The sequence below is a fragment of the Scomber scombrus genome, chromosome 18 (assembly GCF_963691925.1).
Source record: "Scomber scombrus chromosome 18, fScoSco1.1, whole genome shotgun sequence".
In the NCBI taxonomy this organism is placed as follows: domain Eukaryota; kingdom Metazoa; phylum Chordata; class Actinopteri; order Scombriformes; family Scombridae; genus Scomber; species Scomber scombrus.
The window spans coordinates 13,879,730-13,902,751 of NC_084987.1; the positions used below are offsets into that span (position 1 = coordinate 13,879,730).

The 23,022-nt window shown below is 39.0% G+C and overlaps 1 protein-coding gene across 1 annotated transcript in view; it reads left to right on the forward strand.

Moving 5' to 3' along the window:
- Positions 1–21,669, forward strand: part of LOC133999607 (ras-related protein Rab-26-like) — a 58,653-nt gene extending 36,984 nt beyond the window's left edge. Inside the window, exons 6-9 of the mRNA XM_062438849.1 lie at positions 19,254–19,319; positions 20,136–20,192; positions 21,100–21,176; positions 21,564–21,669. Coding sequence (XP_062294833.1) covers positions 19,254–19,319; positions 20,136–20,192; positions 21,100–21,176; positions 21,564–21,663 — 300 coding nt within the window. The 3' untranslated portion in view covers positions 21,664–21,669. The remainder of the gene's footprint in view (positions 1–19,253; positions 19,320–20,135; positions 20,193–21,099; positions 21,177–21,563) is intronic.
- Positions 21,670–23,022: the final 1,353 nt, after the last annotated feature.

The window sequence follows — 23,022 nt, forward strand, 5'->3', positions numbered from 1 at the left end:
TGATGTCTCAAAACCTCTGAAAGACTGATTTTTGTGTGTTTGACTGTAACTTATAGTCAAGTTGTATGTGACCATGAAACATTAAATTACAATTGCAGCTATAGTAATATAGTTATGATGATGCCATCTTAGTGTAAGAGGAGATTTATTTTGTGAATAATTGTGTTAAAGAAAATATGATTTCTATGATAGTTAATGATTTGATAAATATATTCTTTATATTGTTTAGATTGGGGAACTACTTCTTTCTATGTAGTTTGTCCATAGGGTTTTACTGTAGTTAGATTGGGCGGAGTGATACGCCGCACACAAGAGTCTAGTTTAAGTGTGTTACCGGCGACAAGGGTGCCTCTTGTCTGTTTTCTTGAGCGGAGAATAAAACATATCCAAGTTGCTCTGAAGAAGCTGTCCCCGTGCTGTTCTTACCCACGACCCCACAAATAGACGGTATTAAGGTGACGCTAACTTACACCCAGCGTTACACTGGTGGCAGCGGGTTTGTGGACTGCTAACTTCAGCAGTGTTTTAAGTTTTGCCGGGGAAGCACCGCCGCCGAATTTTTTTTTCTCCTCACCTTGGCCTACTCCTGCTATCAGCTAAAGCTAAGCTAGTGACTCGGTCAGTGTACTGTGGATTTAAAAGAAACAAGACAAGTAACGGACTTTATCAGACTTTCAACCTCCAAGACAGCAACGAAGGACAACGTACATCGGTAACGGAGACTGGATACGCGACTGCAAAGTGGATGCTACTCTCTCTGCTCTCCGTGGATTGTCTCACTGCATCATATTGCGGTTGTGCTACATGTGGACTGATCTGCGCGGGATGTTACGGTAAAGTTGTGATCCTGCTGCTCTGGATGCTATATCATTGAAGAGGACCAGCCTAGTTAAACAAACCAAAGACATTGAAATTATATGTGAACTTTGAATGCACTTTTTTTTCATGTGTCTGGAAAATGAACTATGTCAAGTAACAACAACTTCTGGTACGAACTGCCTTTTCATTCTACTTCAACCAATGCTGAAATGTGGCAGTACTGCAAAGGTGATTTTCCTCATGTATTCATGGGAGATGGAAAAGAGGACTTTACTAAATGGTGCAGACGTTTTGAAGTGGCTGTTGAGGCTGCTCCAGATTATGATGAGGACAGTTTGGCTAAGCTGCTGCCCACACGCCTGGGTGGCGCTGCTTTTGCTTACTGGGATAGCCTACCTGATGCAACAAAATCTGACTACACTGCTGTAAAAGACAAACTAAAAGCTGTTTTTGGACAGACTGCTTATTTGTCCACATTTCAAAGTTACATTAATGCATGCACTCGCCTGCCTGGTGAGGCACTTCCAGTGTTTGCTGCTGAAATTAGCCGACTGGTGGAGGAAGCTTTTCCCACATATGGACAAAATGCTAAAGATGGAGAAAAATTCAGGCGCTTCATTGCTGGGATTGAGCCATATCTTCAGGTACGCTGTCATGAACAAGGATTGAACACACTGGATTCTACTCTTCGGTTTGCAATGCAGATTGAAAATGCTCAGCATGCTAGCAGGATGTTTTCAAACACAAACGCCCTGCAATGTTTTTCACAGACACAGGTCTCACCTGCTGTCTCTCCTTTGACATCTACTCACCTTCCTGCATCTTCCACGTCTCTTGGAGTTCACTCTGCCACCTCGGATGATCTTCGAAAAATGCAGACAACACTAGAGACACTTTCTGATAAGGTTGAGCAATTACAGCTAGAGGTGCAACGCCAGCAGAGGCACAACCTACGTGGTTCATCAGACTACAGATCTCGTCAGCGGAGCCTCACACCTGACAATGAGCGAGGCCGCAGCCATTATTATCCTTCAGACAGACGATCCTATAGGGACTCTTCGTATAACAGATACTCAGCTCATGATGGCTCCTACAGAACATCAAGGCACGACATGGACCCTTATGATAGACGGGATACCCACACTCGCTCTGGATCACTTGAGCGTTATGCACGTGGTTATAGCCCATCACCCAGAGACTACACACAGCGTGGTCGCTCACCTGACCGCAGAGAGGATAGACAACAGTCTCAACGCTCTCCAAGTCCTGGACATGTACGGTTTCATTCCCCTTCACACACCAAATCAAACAAGGTAAACTACAAGTAGTTGACAATGAGGGCCAATTGCCAACTACTGACTCCACCCAGGCCCATAAGGACAATGATGACTCACCTACTGATTTCACCAGAGACAGTTTATCTCAGGTTAATGTGTCATGTCGATATGTCTCAGTTGTAATTGAGAACACTGTTGTTCATGCTTTTGTTGACACTGGGGCAGATGTTTCAGTTATCAGTGAAGAGTTCAGAATGTCTATAACTGCACTTCAGAAGAAACCAATTGTTAAGCAGTTTATTCCTCTCACTGGTGTCACAGGTGATCCTCTTGATACTGTTGGTTCAATCACAGTCAATTTGAGTATAGCCCACAAACCTATGACACATGCTCTTCAAGTTGTCAGAAACTGTACCAAACCACTCATTTTGGGTTGGGATTTTCTGGTTGCTAATGGTATCATTTTAAACACTCGAAACATATCTCTCATAGTGGATGACAAAGTAGTTCCATTAGTCAGCCCACACCAGTATGTCCCTAAATTAACTGAGGTTACAGTATCTTCTACAGTTGAAGTTCCTGCCATGTCAGAGATGGTTATCACTGCTAAACTGGATGCGCCACTTAAAGGACTGGTACCCAATGGTTATGCAGGTGTGTTTGAGCCACACTACACTAACCAGTCCTCTACTGGTTTTGCATGGACTGTGGCAACAGCTGAACAGGGTTTAATATGTGTCAAAGTAGCTAACCCCTCAAGTGACAATGTCAGGTTTCATTGTGGCACACAGATAGGAACTTTTCATGCTACCTCTGGCAGTACCACAGATGAGTATACTGTGATGGAAGCTTCTGTTTGCAATGTCAATATTCAGATGCTTGTGGTCTCCAATCCATTTGAACCACATGATTTGTCACACCCTGACCTCACAAGTACACAACAAAAGAAACTGACAGAAACATTACACTCATTCTCAGATGTGTTCAGTCAGCATTCACATGACTTTGGACGAACAAAATTGGTCACACACAAAATTACAACCAACTGTGACATCCCCATCTCACAAAGAGCCTATCGTACCTCTCCTTCCATGAAAGCAGAAATCCACCGTCAGGTGGAGGAGCTTAAAGCTCATGATCTGATTGAGGACAGCATTAGCCCCTGGGCCAGCCCAGTGGTTATGGTGAAAAAGAAGGATGGTACATATAGATTTTGTGTCGATTTCAGAAAACTAAACTCAGTGACCATTACTGATGCACATCCCCTCCCTAGAGTCGATGATAGTTTGGATGCTCTGTCTGGCTCTCAGTTTTTTTTCCACCATGGACATGTCAAGTGGATACTGGCAAGTTGTAATGCATCCAGCAGACAGGCCTAAAACGGCATTTACTACAGGTGACGGTCTCTATCAATTCAAAGTGATGCCCATGGGTCTGAAAAACTCACCACCTACTTTTCAGAGACTGATGGAGCTTGTTCTAAGAGGTCTCCACTGGACAACGTGTGTCATTTATCTTGATGACATTATTTGTATGGGACTGAACTTTGATGATCACCTTCACAACCTAACAGACATTCTTACACGATTCAGACAAGCTGGGTTGAAGCTGAACCCAAAGAAATGTGAGTTTTGCAAACCTGCAGTCAAATATATGGGACACATTGTGTCACGTGATGGACTGGCACTGGCCCCAGTAAACAGCCAGCGCATATGTGAATGGCCTGTCCCCAAATCACCCTCTGAGGTACGAGCATTTCTGGGGCTGTGCTCTTACTACAGACGTTTTGTGCACAAGTATGCATTCATTGCTCATCCTCTTCACAGACTCACACAAAAACATGTGTCATTTGAATGGTCAGAGGAGTGCTCAGCTGCATTTCAGACTTTAAAAGATGCCCTAACCTCACCTCCTATAATGGCTTTTCCCAACTTTCATCAGCCATTCATTCTGAGTACAGATGCATCTAACTGCAGTTGGTGCAGTGCTTGCTCAAGTTCACAATGGAAAGGAACGGGTTATAGCATATGCTAGTCATGTTCTGACCCGAACTGAGAAGAAATGGTCCACATATGACAAAGAACTTTGGGCCATTGTCTGGTCAGTCAGGCACTTCAGACACTACTTGAGTTGTACTCCATTCACAATCATCACTGATCATCGCCCACTCATCAGTCTAAGAAAACTGGATGTCACACATGACCCTACAGGACGACGAGATCGCTGGGCTTTGGAGTTAGACCCATATCAGTGGACAATAATACACAAGGATGGAAAGAAACACACAAATGCAGACGCTATGTCGCGGATCCCTCTTTCACAACCTGATCCGGTGGTAGCAGAGCACACACCATCTTACCCACAGGATGACCAAGCTTCTCCTGTTAAACTGGACACTCCTTCTCCACTTCCAGTGCTGCAGAGTAAGCTAGAGGAGCCTTCCTCTGTGGCCAGCACAACAGCTCAGATTTGTGTATCAGACAGAGACAAATCTGTTGTTCAGACAACCAACACGGGTATGGACTTGTTAAAGCATACATTGTCAAGTCAGGGAAATTACATTGTAGCTGAACAACTTTCTGATCCCATTCTATCAGAAGTGTACTCCTGGGTACAACAAAACAAACGGCCTTACCTCAGACATGTTAAAGGGAAGCTGCAAAGAAAATTGTGGTGGCAGTTCTCAAAACTTGTACTGTGTCATGACTTGCTCTGTTGACAAGCTCACACAGCACCAGGGAAGCCTGTTGTGTTTCAAGTCCTGATTCCCAAAACACTCATCACAGAGACTATGAACATTTTACATGGTAACTCCTGCTCTGGTCATTATAGCGCTGATCGCACATTCAAAAAGGCTCTAACTATGTGCTATTGGCCTTGCATGCGGTCTGACATTGACAGTTTTTGTGAAATGTGTCACACATGTGAAGCTTATAGGAAACCTGTACCACAGCACAGAGCTCCTTTACAATCCATACAGGCAGAAAGACCATTTCAGTTTGTGTGCACAGATATTACTGAGCTGCCTCTCACTTCACAAGGACATAAGTATGTACTTGTAGTCCAAGACCACTTTACCAAGTATGTCAGTGCATTCCCTATGTCAGATCAGAAAGCGACAACTGTAGCGCAAATGCTGTGTGAACGTTTCATACCTGAACATGGTGTTCCAGAGGAACTGTTTTCAGGTCAGGGTCGACAGTATTAATCAGAGATTATCCAGACAATATGTCAGAGACTGAACATCAAAAAGAAAAGGACCTCACCATACCACCCCCGTGGCAATGGGATGGTTGAGAGATTTAACAGGACTTTGAAAGAACAGTTGGCTAAACTCATTCATCAGAACGGTGGTGAATGGGATCATTATCTGCCAGCAGTGGTTCTCTCATTTAACTCCACCCAACACTCCAGTACTGGATACTCACCTTATTTTCTTGCTCATGGCAGGGAGCCTCGTCTACCTGCTTCAGTGACTCTGTCCACGCCAGTGGTATCAATGACGCCACAGAATTATGGCACAGAGCTGGTGAAACGGCTTGACACAGTTTTCCAAGCTGTTCGCTCTCACCGTGAGGAACAGAGACTCAAACGTGAGTACTACTTCAACAAGCATGTGAGATTCAAACCATATCAATCTGGAGATCTTGTGTGGATGGATGATCCTACTACACAGAGAAAGAAACTTGATCCTAACTGGACTGGACCTTACAAAGTTGTATCCTCAGATAACCAGGGACTCTTGTACAAGCTGTTGGATTTGAGACGTCCTCAAGCTGGACCAAAAATTGTTCACTATGAGCACTTGAAACCATATCGATCCAGCTGGGATCCATCCTCAGCACAGGTGAACCAGGCTGGGGTTTCACAGCATGTGGACACTCCCCAGGTATACAACACTATCTGGGTCACTCCCCTTGTATCCAAGACAACCTGACACTGGACAGGCTTTTGCCGCTGCCTGCCCCTCGGTTCCCCTGCTAAGGAGACCGTCAGGACGGGTCTTTCAAGTACCCCCTCAACACAACCAAAGGCCAGATGCTGCTCGTGCAGTGTCTGCTAGGCTGTGTGACTCATCTACTACTCGTTCAGGACGGGTTGTTCGCAGACCTCAACGGCTGTTGCTGTGAAATTTCCCCTCCCACTTAAATGACAGATAAGGACTGTTTGCTCCTTATGTGGACTGATATGCACTTTTTTTATAAGGACACTGTTTAAGAAAAACTAAACAACAACAAAAAAAAAAAACTGTTGGGTGTTTGAGGTTGTCAAATTTAATAAGTTTACAGTACTAAAGGATGTTATGTTAATGTAGTTTCAAGGGATAAAGATTAAGTAATTCTGGCTTATTATGTCATATAAGTTCATTTGTGTTTTCCCCTATTCATGTGACTGGTATACTGTTTCTATTTGCCATTTGCATTGCAATTATGGTATTTTTTTTGGAGATGAGATTTATTTTTCATGAGTTTTGAAATGAGGACATTTCATTTGAAGATAGGGAAGAATGTAAGAGGAGATTTATTTTGTTAATAATTGTGTTAAAGAAAATTTCTATGATAGTTAATGATTTGATAAATATATTCTTTATATTGTTTAGATTGGGGAACTACTTCTTTCTATGTAGTTTGTCCATAGGGTTTTACTGTAGTTAGATTGGGCGGAGTGATACGCCGCACACAAGAGTATAGTTTAAGTTTGTTACCGGCGACAAGGGTGCCTCTTATCTGTTTTCTTGAGCGGAGAATAAAACATATCCAAGTTGCTCTGAAAAAGCTGGCCCCGTGCTGTTCTTACCCACGACCCCACAAATAGACGGTATTAAGGTGACGCTAACTTACACCCAGCGTTACATTAGCATAGGCTTTGAGACTTCAAATTTGAACAGAAAGTTTACATTGCAGAGCAGCGGGTTTATAACAGACAAGAAGAAGTGGCATTATGGGAAGGGTTGAATCTGCTGTTTTCACCTATACTCGACAATAAAAAACGGAAAAAAAATTTGTACCCCTCTAAAAAAATAAAACCTTGATTTCAAGATTGCATATTTACCCACATTACTACTTTATAGTTTGTTCGCTATAACGTGGGCATTATAGTTCATTCAGAGAAAGGAAAAACAGGCAAAATGTTCTAGGAAAAACAACATATTTCTGTGTTTTATAGCTTTGGGTTTATTATAACTTCTCTGCCAAAGGCAACAGACAAATATGAAGATTTCCTGCCATGTGTTAGGGGGGATGTTTAAGCATATCACTGCAAAGTTGTTGTAAAGGTTTGCTGTCTTTGTGTTTATAGAACACAACTTGTAGCCCATGGTGACTTTAATGTTAATAAGCGTTAGTAAGCCTGCAGCATAGTCAACATAGTCAACACATTAGCAGTGAATATAACATGTTGTTGTGTCCATAACAGCAGAAGTAAAGCCTTGTTTAAACTTAATTCAGCACACAAGTGTCTCACATTCCATAATTAGTTGGCTTTATGAATGGCTTTAGGTGTTTTGTTTTTTTATTTTGTCATGGCCAACATCACATTAACTTTAATGTGATATAAAATAGCATTTGTCTAGAATCAGTGAATACTCCTAATATAAGCAGCATGTGATGGTTTATAATCATCCTCTTTTGAATACAAAGACTGACAAGATATCAGCTTGATTGACAAGACAGCACTGAGCCCCACAACCCCCTCTGACACAGAGCATGTTTCTGGAAACAGCTGGCACAGATGTCACAGAAGATATCATGATAATGAGAACTGCAAATGTGCACGCAATCTCAAAAGCTGCCACGCAACTGGGAACCTCCTACTCTCGTGCCATGAGGGTAGATGGTATGTTGATCATTTTATTATAGTGAAAATGGAGCAAAGTGGCTGTGACTTTTGTTCTTTCAGTGCTTTCAGCCAACTCACACTGAATCTGCATTTTGCTGGCACTTGACATTTTCATACTCCTCACCTTTCCCTTCATAATATATTGAAAACCTTAAATTATTGATTCTCTCTTTTATATTCATATATTCATTATTCAGAGAAATAGAATCCATTTACAAGGTTGACAATATGACTTGCACTGCCAGGTGGTGAACTGATTGCATTTACATCTTGACTTGATATTATTGGTCTTTTACCTCTGCTTTACTCAGTGTTACAGTAAACTACATGTTGTTCTCGTAAGGTCCAAAGATTATGTAACAAAGTAGGTAAAGATCATTACTAGTTATGACAAGTAAATACATTAAAGTAAATCATCTCTGGAAACTGGGCTACAGACAACATACCACTTTTTCTTCATTTAATGTAACTGAAATGCTCAGACACACAGTGGAAAATCAGCTCAGTGGTAACAAAGAAAAAGGGAAGGTAGCAGTTCAGTACCTTGTTTTTTATTGGCACGAACACAGACAATAAAGAACAAGACTATAGAAGATTTTCTTAAATATCAACTATACTTTTACTAGTCTATATAAGATTATACTTTCTTGTCTAGTATGGGACCGCATTTACATCAGAATACTGCTAAAAAAAACTTGTATATGCATTGAAAGAATTGTGAAGCAAGTGACAAAAGTCCTCTTGAAAAAAAATATCTGTATGTGATGATGATGATTTGCAAGAATGTTCCCAGTGAAAGAAATTAAATTTACTTACTTACTTACTTACTTTGGGGTGAAAAAACTAAGACGAATTATAATATAATATTTTAACAAAGTATTTTTTAATTATGAAAAGTACACTTATAAGCTCACGTCTATAAGCTTCAGACCCTAAAATATGCAAACAATGAGCCATGTTTTATTAAAACTCTGTTTCACTACTGGATTTCATTTGGACTATAATAACTTGATAACTTTTTGTCATCTATGAACTTGGAGATACTTAAACCCTTAGCTGGTTAAATATTGATTACTTCCGTGATTTTAAAAGGTCGTAAGGAGAGAGATGCCCATGGTCTCTTGTAGTTTGAGAGCTACTTGGAAACCCAACTGAGGAGTGAAATATTTATAATAGTTGCAGTATTTTCTTTTGGTTTGTGTTCTCCCTTTAAAGAAAAGACCTTGATCTGCGATTCTTTGAAATGGTCTTGTTTTATCCTCAGTTTGTCAGCAATTTTTCTTCCTTTGGTAATTTGTACCTGTGTTTAATTGTCCTTGTGCTGTTTGCTCAGTGGACCACATTGAATCACATTAATATCTGTAAAGGAGATATTTTAAAAAACAGACAAACAAGGAGAAATTTATCTTGAGACAAAGCAATAATTTTATAAGCGTTGAAATCTCTTTCATCACAATGTTCTTGAAAAATATTTGCTTTTAGTTAAAAGTCTTTTCAACCGCAGGCTAAAGTGAAACTAGCATTCACAGACACTTTCCATTTAGCAAAGAGCCTGCATGTAAATACTTTCATCAAATGTATTAATGCTGTTCAAAGCTGTGTAAATATGTCTGAAAGAGATAGCCTTCAAAAGTGTGGACTCAGCGCTATGTTCAGCTTTTACAGCACAAAACAAATTGGAAGAGAGTATGGAATAAAATTAGCATCATAAGCTTTGTAGCTTTTTCTCACTATAACTGAATGTGTGAAAACATTTTATATGAATATTCAAATGTGTTCATTTGTTCAACGTTTTGATCAAATGAATTTAAATGTTTGAATACAAATGAAAATGAATATAAGAAATGTCTGAACAAGTAGATATAATTGTTGAATCTATAAGGAGATCTTTAGCTGTGAATGACATTTTGGGAACGTGAAAAAGATTTACACATGTATTTCAAATATGTGAGTGCATAAAGAAGAATTGCACAAAAGTTTTCAGTTACACATCAAAGGTTTGCAGTTACAAATTCCATCTGTTTGTGGATGATAAAAGTTTACATAGAACTCAATTGTATGTGTGAATCCCAAGTTAACAGCTAAAACTAAATATATGAGCACAAATCAAACCTACTGGTACAAGTACTTGTATCCCACATTTGATGCTTCCTCCTGAATAGCCAGTGGGAAAACTCAGATTAACATATAATTTCACTATCCAAATCACGGAGCCAGATGGGCAAGCCCTTCTAGCAGTTTTTTTTTTATGCAGTCTGCCAAGGGTTGAATCAGTATACTGAATCAGTAGAAACACTTTGTTTTAGGCAAGGCAAGGCAAGGCAAGGCAGTTTTATTTATATAGCGCATTTCATACACAATGGCAACTCAATGTGCTTTACATAAAACAAACATTTAACAGAAAAAAATGGAAATTAAAAAAAAAAACATGACATTTTAGACAAATTATTTTACCAAATCATTCACACGGCCCAACGGTGTATATTCCTCATGATCCCCGGTGCTAGCATACCTAATACCTAAGCTAATGGCTAGCAGAGCTAATGCCAAAACTAATGGTTAACCTTCACTCTAGAAAAGCCTCCCCGAAACCTATATTGTATGGTGTCATATTTTGTGAAGAACTTTGTAACTCTGGTTTGAAAGGAGAAACACACAGGCTTATGGCTTTCGTCTTTTCAAAACAGTAATGTCCATGTGTGTGGTTGTGTGTGTGCACATGCAGTAATGTTAAAAGTATAGATAATGTTGTCAGATATCTGGATTGCAGTTAAAGACCAGTGTTGCTGAATCATTGCAACCTTTTTTGTAATGTTTTTGTATCTGTTTCATTCGTTCACAAAATTTCGTGCACAGCCACAGATCTAATAGATTCATACATTAAATCTTTTTTTTCAGATCTTTTTAACAGTTAATATAAAATAGGTGCTGGCTTACTGAGTACCAAACTTGAGACCTATTAATAACAGATGATTAATCAGAAGACACTGATTTCAATAATGTATCTGCACTCTCCACAGATTGTCCGGTAAGAACAGGAATGATGTTGAAGGGTTAATGAATCCAGTTAACACACTCTCGTTGAGATGCCCCTCATTTATTGATGCATAAACTCTTCTTGGTATTGTCTGTGTGTGGTTACTACAATAAAGGAATAAACAGAAATGTGCATATTAATCATATGCAATATTAATAATAACAGAAATTACACAATGCAATAATAAGGTTATATAATGATATACAGTAAAAGAGGAATAAATGATAAGATTTGAGTCTTTATAAACTTAAAGGACTTTAAGAGACTGTCAACAAAAGCAACCTCTTAGCTCTGAAAGGCCCATATCTATTTCACTGGCATAGTGTACACAGAGGGCGAGACAAATAAATGTGCGACGGTCCCTTAATGGACGCATCAGCACGCTCACTACACTGCCGTGACTGGCTAATAAACACCTGAAGTCACAGCATTACACTATTAATCAACATTACTACATACATCAATTGGAATATTAAATCGGCAACAATTAACTAATACACAAGACACAGTACAGTACTGTCAACTAAATTGCCGAATAACACCCAGAATATAATTAAGAACATTAACAGAATGATAACTTATTACTCACACTCTCATGGACGCACAAGACGGAGCAAATCAACCAAAATACAAGCAAAAGTCCAGAAAACACAGCTGCAGGTTAAATAGAGTTCAAGCTGCTGTTATGAACAAATAAAATCCAAAACTCCCTCTTCATCGGCTCACGCGAGATACTTCTTCCAGTGCCGCAGAGGTCTCTGATTAGTTCAGCGCATCCTGCCATTAACCGTTCACGTGCGCTCCATGCATGTTCACGTGAACACTATGCCACAAATTGGCGATGCAGTGTTAAACTTCTGAACAGTTAAACATTTGAATTCATTTGAACAAAACATTTGTACCGGTTCACACATTTGAATATGTGCATAATGTTTTCATGCATGTAGATATGGTGATACACAACTACAATACTTGTGACCCTAATTTTATTCCATAGAAGAGCAACCAGAGAAGGCTCTGTGTGAGAAAGGTTTCTCTATGCATTTCTCACTTTCACTCATGCGCACATTGACTGTGGCTGCAGTTTTTCAAAGCACATCAGTCATTCAGACATGTCTCACACCAATTTTGCCTGCAGATAGACATGTCAGCTGCTCTTGAATAAATATAAAAGGCTTTCTCTTCATTGTCAGGCAACAGAAATCAGCTAACAATGCTGTCAATGTTTTGTTTGGGTTTGGGGTTGGGGGTTTTTAATGATGTGATGCACAACGTTTTATGACACAGAAGGTGTTTACTAATCTGTCTTTTATTGAGGATATTGTCTTTGACTGTAATATCTGCAGATGTAAACACATAAATTAGTTTCATAAAAGTCAACCAATTCATTTTTAAATTCTGATGCAAACATTATAAAGTTTTTAACTAAATATAGTTTATTGATTTGTGTATGCACAACTCGTTGTGTACCTGCATGAACGTGTGTGAGTGTGACAGGATTCCTCAGTATCTTCCTCGTGTGTCAGATGCAGTGTCACTCCATTTAACTTAGCTGCCTCGTGAAGCTTAAACTTCCTCTCAGGGGAGAAGACCTACTTTCTCCCAGCACTCCTCTTGGTTGGCTCAATCTTCTACCAGTCGTTGGGAGCAGACTTCTCCAATCTGTCTGTTGGTGTAATGCCCTAATCAAAGCTTTGCAAGAATAGCACTGTCACCCATAGCATATCTCCTGATACAAAAGTGCAACAGAGGGAAAGTTGGGTCATGTGGGAAGATGCTCTTAGGCACCTTGAGAAATTAAATCATGTTCACTACTTAAACTCAGTATCAGAAAACTGTGACCTGAGTTTTAACACGATGCAAATAATGCATTATATTTGTTGTCAGATAACAAACACTGAGGGGGATTTAAAGACAGAATTGTTTCAGATTATTGTATGTATTGTATTTTACCCAAACATAGGGAGAATATAAACAAAACATTATTGCTTCAGTGAGAGGCATTTTGATTATTTGAATACTGTCACAACTAATAATTAGAATGAGAATATTTTTGGAATCGCCTACAGTGAGACATCATTTTCTTTTCAATGTATGCATTGTATATATTGTTGTTGTGAAAAATGTCCAGTACTGTTTCCTTGAATTTTAGCCATAGCCTTAGCCATCCTAAGTAGCAAATGTTAGCATGCTAACATGCTAAACTAAGAAGGTGAACATGGAAAACATCAACATATTACAGTTGTCATTGTGAGCATGTTAACAATGCTGACTCAAGTATTTAAGTATTGGGTTCTCACAACTAACCTGTATGTGGTAAGGTGTGTCATTATAGGCAAACTGAACCAAAATGTTGATGCACATACAATTTTCTGCATAAATCATGGATTGTGTATCTAGCCTGTGCACCACAACTAAAAAGAAGAAAAAGTTGAGTGTCTTTGATCATTTATGTATTCTTTGAGGGGAATTTGACTTCAAAGCACCGGGCTGAAATGTAAGGGGGAGGCAAACAATACGACACAGTTAGGGCATATGATATTTTTCTATGCTAATGCTGATATGGAATCTGAGATTTATGTAGCAATGCCAAAATGATACCAAATCTTACTTTTTTTTTTTTTTAAATGGTTTTCTGCATAACCGTTTTTTCCCCCCATTATTTAACATGAATTTCCCTTTTGCCATACAAACTCATTAGGAACATTTTTGGGGGCTTAGTGTCTTCCCCAAATGCACTTTGACCTGTGGACAGGAGGAGCCAGGGACTGAAGCATGTTTAACCAGACATTGACAGTTTTTTGTACTCTAAGAACACATTTCAACAGTATTTAGATTCAATACCTAGCCCATACCACGACAACTCTAACATTTTTGAGGTAACCTGTTATACATGTTTAATGGTGGCCTGCCAGACAATCCTGAACAAGTATATAGTATATATTCCCTAGATATATTTCCACTCTATCAGCTGACCTGGTGAGTTTAGTGTCATAGGACACAGCCCTGCTTTCTCTTCTCAGTGACAACAAAAGGAAAACATAAACAAAGCAACATCAGAAGTACCCTCACATACCTCTGCCAGTGACAACTTGTCTCACCAGTGTCACAATCCAGCTGCAAGCAGCTGTCTGCCTGGCTTTTATCTTCCTTTCTCTGATACAGATCCTTTGGTCTTTGTCTTTTCTTTCACTGTCACCGTCTGTCTCTCAATCTTGCTTCCTTTTGGCACCCTCTCTATCACATCTCTCCCTCCATCTTTGACTGTGTCACATCAGTCTCTGTGCCATTGTTATCATGTCGTACTTTTACACTGACTGCGAACAGAGAAATCAGAGGTGCTGCTCATGAAATGGTAATCAAGAAGCTGAATTTGACTGACTCTGTTGTTGTTTTTGGATCTTGGAAACAACATTAAAGTTTCACCTGCATCTGATTTGCCACACTGTTTGGAGACTGTAATGCTATGCCATTGAGCCGAGAAATGTATTACTTCCTCTGACACCATGCCACATTGTCATTGACATTTGGCTCCCTGAGCATTTGGCCAGAGAGCCTGGTATTAGTCTTGAATAAAAGATGAGCCCAGCCCAGTTCCTTTAGCCATGGCCACTGAAGATATTACACTTATTTGAAGCCTGGTATTCATCAACTTGCAGAGCTGCTGTTATAAAGCGAAAAAATAAAAATGCATGTCCGCTTTTACACTGTTGTAGACATCTTTAGCAACTGGTCTCCACACCAACACCTGTTGGTATTTTTTAATATTCACACTAATAGTCGAGTTGCATATATTGATTGACAAATTAATTGACAACAATTATATTAATAACACTTTTTGTTAGCTACGAATTTAACTTAGTGTTGCACTTCCACACTGTGACCACTGGAGGGCAGTGAATGTTCTAATGATTTTAATAAGTCACTAGTCAACTCGCTCCAGCTTTCAAAATTAGATGCAGTAGCTCTACACAAGAGAAGAAATGTTGCAACATTTTGGGCTGAAATTTTGTCTCTTTGTTTCATTGTTATTTAATACTAGTCATATTCATATTATTGTTGTTGTTGTTGTTGTTGTTGTTGTTGTTGTTATTGTTATTTTTGTGCTTCTCTGTGTCTCTCTTCCCCTCCTTTCTCTTTCAATTCAACTGGTTAAAGCACATGGTCGCCCTCATTAAAAGGGAATTTTATCTCGCCGCAGTCGCCAAGTGCTTACTCATTGGGGAATGTTGGGTCTATGTAAATGACCTGCTCTATGTGAAAAGTACACTAAGATAACCTCTGTTTTAATTTGGCGCTATATAAATAAAAAATTGATTTGACTTTCAGAACAATTGATCCAGGAAGTGTTTAGCCTACCTTAGCTCAAACACTGGAGGCAGGGGAGACTGCCAATCTGCAACGGGAAAAAAACTGGTCTTGGATATGTTTTGTGTTGTAAGATAGCAGCTAGCCAAGTTTCAGCTGCCAAGACTTTGAGAAAGCCTGCGTCAAACTCAAACTATGCAAATACTCTCTACAGCTGCAATACAAACTGATATACATAATTGAGTGAATCTGAAGGGAAAGGCTACAGGAGCAACTGTGAACTAAGATGTGTGACAAAGATGAGAGATATAAATTAGGGTAGACAATGTTTAAAATACAGCACTAGAGAGCTTCATGTTTCCAGTTATTTGCTACAAACAATGAGTCAGTTTCCTTGTTTGCAAATGGATGCAGTACCAACAGCAGGATGTCACTGTTTGTTCAGGGACCCTTTGTTGGCTATTAATCACACTACCCTTATTTATATTTTGCATCTGTTTACACATCAAATATCACTTCCAAAAAGTGTATTGATCTCTCTAAAACAAGTAGATCATGTATGCTTTTCCTCCAAAACAAACTAGAAACAATATGTGCACTGTGCAAAGCTTGCTTTCCCACTCTTTTGTATGAACTTTAATTTCCAGTATGGTTTGTCATAAGCTACAGCACTACTGCTACTGCTCAAAGCTCCCCTTTCTCTCTGCACTGTGCACAGAGTAACAGAGGTAAATCGTTTCAAAACAAAAAACATCCAGTTATGAAGTGGAATACATGGTGCTAATTTTCCTCTAATTTTCCGCTAATTGTTCTCAAATGCACTAACTTGAACATATTTTCTTGAAATAACATCAGACATTGCACTCATCAACCTTCCTCCACCATAAAAAGATAATGGGAGGCTTTAATTCTCCAGGGTGGAGGTGACAAGCAGCATCATCTGGAATCAATGACTGAATCTGTGAAATGACCCATCAGGGGGGCATGCGCTATAAACAGCTGAATGATCTAATTACAAGCTATGGTTCATCAACAGTAATCGCACCATATGAAGAGAGTCACTTACAGGCAAGCTGTCAATTCAGGGAGAGTGTTTTATACTGTGGAGGTTTGAACAGACTATGTGTGAGAATGAAAGGTTGCAAAGTTTGAAGATAAAGGAACAATAGCCTATCCTATTAAAAAGCTATTTTGGACATACAAATTCACACAATCAGCTAGTAAGAATATTTAAGCACTGTGTTTGGAAATGAAGAAGTCACTATCCAGCAATGACCCGGATTAGTACAATATTACACAACCATAATACAAACTGCAGCATAACTCTCAAAGACTGCTCATCAAACATAATTTTTTTGGGCTAACTGTCGGGGAATTTTGTTGGATGGAGGGCTAGTTTGATTGACATGAAGCAACAATGACGAGCCGCCCATCATGGAAAGCAACATTTGAATAACGGGCTCCTTGACAAAAGGTTACATTATGCATGAAGCAGCCAATTAGCCACATGCAAAATGCTCCTCAGTAACTTTTCGCCCCCTCAGCACTATGTTGAAGAGCAATGGTGAGGTTGCCCTTGATAATTCTAATGCAAAATTCAAGCAACACAACCCAATCTTTTTCCAGCTTTATCAGAATAGCAGAGGGCTCCGTCAGACCTTTCTGTAAAGTCTCTAAAGGTTTCTCTGAATCAGTTATCTGCTTCTAACAGGTGGGGCTTCAGTGCCTGATTAAAGAAACCTCAGAGCCCTGTCTGGTTTCTCAATTCACCAAGCCTCTCTGACCTCTTTAACACCAAAGCACATCAAAATACAAATGGGATTCAGAATTGATACAAAGCCAACACTATAAATGAAAAGACTGGTTAGAGGTTAAAATGCATATTTACAAGTGAACAGTGTACAGCATGCAATCAATCATTGTTTTGTTGAACATTGCATAAAATAAATAAAAGCAGATCTCGACATTTTAGTAAAGCTTGGATTTTTTTTTTGTTTAATCATTTAAACAGCCAGAATGTATTAATTCGATTGGATTGCTTTACTTCTCTCCCTCAAATCCTGCTTATATAAACTAACAATTAAATGGAAGGCAACATGTAGAGAAGTATTTAAAGTAGCCTCGTCCCTCTTGAACATTAAGCCTTCTAACGTTCTTCATGAAAGTGAGTGACTTACTGCTTGAGTTCAGTTTGCAGTTGGGTTGATGAGATTCTGATCTGTTATTAATATACACCTGTGTGTGTGTGCGTGTGTGAGAGAACAGGGTCGTATGGTGCTTATCAAGTGCTGTAGTAGGCCATTCTGTTGATGTGGGGCTGAGTGAGACTCTGAGCTTCATGGTTTGGATATGGGAGGATTTGACAGCTGCTGAAGCCTGAGAGACGTTGAGTGAAGGTTTTAAAGATGATGTGGATTAGTTCTAGATGTTTTTATAAATTTGATAAAATTGCTTGTTCTGTCTATTTCCAGTAGTTTAATTATATCAAGCTGATTATCTTTAGATTTTATTTGATAGAAGGAAACCTGCAAATACTGAAATCTAAGAACGTAGAATGGATGATTTGGGCATTTTTTCTTTAAAAAAAAAACTTTCTTTGTTCAGGCTCATTATTTTTTTTTTATTGACCAACAATCTGATTAATCAAGTAATCATTTCTGCCCTAAAAGTACTTTTAAATTAAGTTTGAATAAAAGTGTATCAACAGCCATGCTAGCAGCCTGCAAAGCTATACTCAGGAACTGCAGTGTTTGGAGCTACATGCTACCACCGGTTACATCTTCACAATGGAGATATGAACACACTGATGTTTAGCAGCTATGTTGAAGTGTCACGCTGTTGCTGTTGCTTGTTGCATGTTAACCATCAGTGTTTTAATATGCTAAATTTGCTAATTAGTACTAAACCCAAAGAATTTTATGGCAATTAATCCAATAGTTTTTGAGATATTTCAATCTGGACCAAAGTGGTGGACCACCATGCTTCTAGTGTGGCTGAAAATATCCATCTTATTTCAGTATTTATCAAAATAATTTAGATCCATGTTATCGTATCAAGTAACATTCATATCGACACACACCTACTGTATACAATAGACTACAATTGACACGTGCATATAGTCTACTATAACTACGCGCATACACTCTGACATGCACAGGCAGCACTGTCAACACACTTCCTATCTCATCTCCTGTTATTTAACATGACCTTTAGCTGGAGGTTACCCCTGTGAACACCTTTTATACTAGAATTAATTACTACAGAGCTGCCAAAGGGCAGCTCTGAAGTACATCTGCAAAAGAAAAGGGGGGATTGATCACAGACCAATCAGAAATCCAATGTGGAGTAAGTCACGGTGGATACAAGTAACCATTGTGCTGAGATTAGGGATATTATTTCAGCAGGAGGGCTTTGCAGGTGTCTGCCGGTGCTGATTAAATGCTCATTAACAGTGAAAAGGTGGTTCAGGTGCTGTCAGTGCTTGTACAGTCAGAAGTGCTATTTGTTCCCTTGGAAAGCTTTATCTTCCCCCTGTGTATGGACTATACTTAAGATAGATCAGACAGTCTTGATTAAACTGAGGATGATGACGAGTGTGTGTTACAGTGCTTCTTTTTCTCACAGTGTTTCTCATTCTTGCATGCTATCTCTTGCTTTTATCCCTTTTATCTCTTTGTCCTTGCCTCTGCTAATCTGTCTGCACATTTTTCTCCCTTCATCTTCTAAATGCCCTAGTCACTCTCACTTTCCTCCTCCTCTTTATTCACGTTGTTACATTTAATCCTCGGGCTTGTTCTTGTGAAGTCCTGGACAAGGTTTTCTTTTCCTGAAGCCCTTATTATGTGTACTACACGATTCTTCTTTCTTGTCTCTTATCTCGGGTTGTTTTACGTTTTCACACTCATAATTGCCTGCTAACATATCCTGTCTTCTGTCTGTCTCTCTCTTATCTCTTTGTCCTGTTTTGTTACCAGGCATGGCTGACTGAGATCCATGAGTACGCCCAACAGGATGTGGTGCTCATGCTGCTTGGAAACAAGGCAAGGCATTATGGGAAATATTTCTGATTGTAGGTGGAGGTAGAATGGAAGCAATAAATCCTGCAGATACTTCATATGCACAGTATCGCTAGATGTCAAACTTAAATGCTTATAGGTCCAGACTTTAGCTCTCTCGAGTATCATGACTGTTATGTAACGAATGTTTACACTAAATACTTACTCACTTATTCTTTGATTAGAAAAGCCGTAAATAATATTTCTAACAAGTTCTTGTTTGGCTGCTTTGCATTAGGAAAGACTTCAACTGTGATGTATTTGAGACGTATGGCTTCTTTTGTTAAATCAAAAAAATGTATAATAGAAAATCATTAGAAACTCATGCATACCCAGTTTTAATGCACACATGCACAGTATCAAGTACTACATATATATATATATATATAAACATTTAAAATGTAACCAAAGCAACTTTCATTGGTAACTATATTGGCTTTAAAAGGTTTAATATTATTCCCAGAAGTAAAATTTTCATTTCAATTACACCTACATCTGATAATATCTGTCAAGTTGCTTAATTGCAAATATCTGTGGTGTACATTTTTTCCGTCCCTCTCAGCGGAGAACAGATGTCTCTGCCTCAGAGCTCTGTCTACTTTTACTCCATATCAGCCCTTAATTAGCATCCTAACAGCCAATTATGACTCATTAACTGCCATCAGACTTAAACACCACCAAAGGCTTGTATGTAAACTGTGGACAAACAGCAAACAGATCTCCACAGTTGGTGGGTGTATGTTAAGGTTTTAGTCAGTGATGTTTGCATGTGTGACCTTATTATTCTCCCTGTCTCGCCAGGCTGATGCCAGTCATGAGAGGGTGGTGAAGAGAGAGGATGGCGAGAGGCTTGCTAAGGTAAAGAAATCAGAATAATAGAAAGAATTTTTAGTGCGCATATTCCTGTCCTGCAAAGTTACTGGGTTAGAATAAGAAGCAGCACCAGAAAGGCAGCTCATCTTGTAGGTGTCTATATACAGTATTTAAATAATTTATTGCCTCCTTAGTAAAGGATTTGTATGAGTGATTGAATTTCTATGGCGAACGAGAACACTATGAATATTACAAAAATGCGGGATTGTCCAGAGATCAGCTCTCATTTTTGCTTTTTATCTTTTCACACAAAAAGACTGATCAGACAAAGAAGGGGAAGACATATATAGATAGATACATAATAAACAGTTGAAAATGAATGTTTACTGTATATATTCCTGCTTTGCTGGACATAATCTACAAAAGTTTGATGAGCTTCTGCAAAACATTCATTCAGCATGTCAGTTATAATCACTATCTTAGTGCTGGGTTCTGTGATAACCTTCAGTTTTGAGTAGATAACCACTAAGTACTGGAACAAGAGCAAACATTTCTTTTTATCATTATCCTCGACTGTTGCTTCACAGCACGGCACAACAAATAGCATACAGCCAGGTGATTCTCTCCAGAAGTGGGAGCAATAAAGTGCCACTAAATAGACCTAACTTAAGGCTCAGCCTGGGAGGGTGAAAAAAGCACACAGTTATTATCACTGTGGGCTGAGACAAATCCCCCCTATAAAAGAAAGGATGGAACACAAATTTATCACAAGTGAGCCTGAGTTGGATTAATCTAAAGTAAACAAGCACAAGTTCTGCAAAACTGTATTTTGTTCTTAATTCACCAGTTAAAAGGTGTTAAATTATTATATATATGTATGTGTCTTCTGGAGATGACAGGTTGAAGCCCAAAAGATAGATCTCCATTAACTGCTATTACTTTGACTGTGCAGGAGTTTGGAGTTCCCTTCATGGAGACGAGTGCCAGGTCAGGTCTCAATGTAGAGCTGGCTTTCACTGCTGTGGCCAAGTGAGTACACCTACCTCTGTGCAAGTGTTGATGATTGGTCTAATTAAGAGAATGTATTACTTAAGAAGATAGAGCAGCATTTCATTGTCAATAAGTAACATAAATGCAGTTGTAGTTGTAATAACATCTACACTTGAGATGAGCTTGCTTGCTTTTCCCAGAGCTTTCAACTGCATTTCAGGTTGAGACCTCTTAGAAAAAGCCACTAAGCAGACTTTTAGTTCAAAATTGCAATGTATGAAATTTTGTCCTTAAGTTACAGTTTCCTCATTCAATTTTTGGACCAACATATTGCATAAATCAGCAACAAGTGGTGTTTATGGTAGGACATCAGGAATCTAAAGAATGTTTAGTTTATTCTCGTTTTATGCTCTTTCTTCATCTCAGGGAATTGAAACGCCGGTCTATGAAGGATCCCAGTGAGAACTTTAAACTACAGGAGTACGTAAACAAGGAGATGAAGGGCACCGGCTGCTGCAGGTCTTAAAGCCTGCCTGTCACTCTCTGGACGTGCATTATTGTGTGTGTGTGTGTGTGTGTGTGTGTGTGTGTGTGTGTGTGTGTGTGTGTGTGTGTGTGTGTGTGTGTGTGTGTGTGTGTGTGTGTGTGTGTGTGTGTGTGTGTGTGTGTGTGAGTGTGTGGACATGGAACCAAATTGTATCATTCATCATTCATCTTTGTACATTATGTGTTTGTATCTGTCCTAGAGGAGTCAGCTCCAGCGAGGTATAAACCTTTTCGTCCTTCTCTTTATCCATTTTCATACTTCTGTCTCAGTACACAAAACACTCCATTTGTTTTACACACTACAAATCCCACAGCAATCCTCTATCATGTGTGTCCTACTTTTCCTCACTCACCTCCTTTTGCAGCTGTGAACGTACCCTCAGATTTTAGTTGGTAAAAGAGAAAGTAAAGCACTGCACACATCAGTTATTACCCTGTTAATTGACATTCTCATCCATAAATACAGCTGCATTATTATCTTTTAATCTAAAGCCTAGCAAATACCTTTGTATTGTCTTTTGAGGTCATTCATCCCTCACATCCATTAAAAATGTCTGTGAACATTGTCATTTTGTCTGTTCTCTTCTTGGTCAATGTGTAGATGATATTTCCTGTACTTGTTGTATAGTGATGTGTCTTCTGTCCAGTGTTCATGTCAGTAATTCAACAGGCTCTTTGGAGCCAGTTTAGCTCACCAGCATAAACTCAATCTAAGCATGTCCATGATTCAGCTGTGGATATTTGGGAATATGTATTTCTTCTTTTACGTAAAAGTCAATGGGTGTTGCTATTTTGTATGTAAAGAGATGAAGAACAGGACGGTGTCATTATCCATATAAATAATTTTTTTAATAGATTTGAATTCATGCTAGATGCACAATTGAGGTATACAGTATTTAAAACAAACCTTCAGAAACATGACAGTGCATGGGTCACAGAGCCTAAAATATTTTACTGACATTAATGGAGGGGTTTCAACAATAAAGAATCAACGTTGTGTCTCAGAGAGCTCAAATGAAACCTCTCTTCTTGATAATGTATTAGCGTTTGAAATGATGTGGCAGACAGTCAAGCATACTGTATGTAATCTGTATACATTGGGGTTTTGACAGACATGGTCTAAACACTTCACACTTTTTTCTGCATGTACAAAATGTTGGGATAGGGACCTATAGCACTTTAGATGGCGAATCCGAGAGTGGGTGGGATTTGGGGTGGTTTTGGGGGAATAAAGACTTACAGTATGTTGACAATGTTACCTTAAGTATTGTATAGCAACAATAATATGTTTATTGTTCAGTTTTTATTTTCCGTTTATTTCTGTTTCCAGTGCAAACAT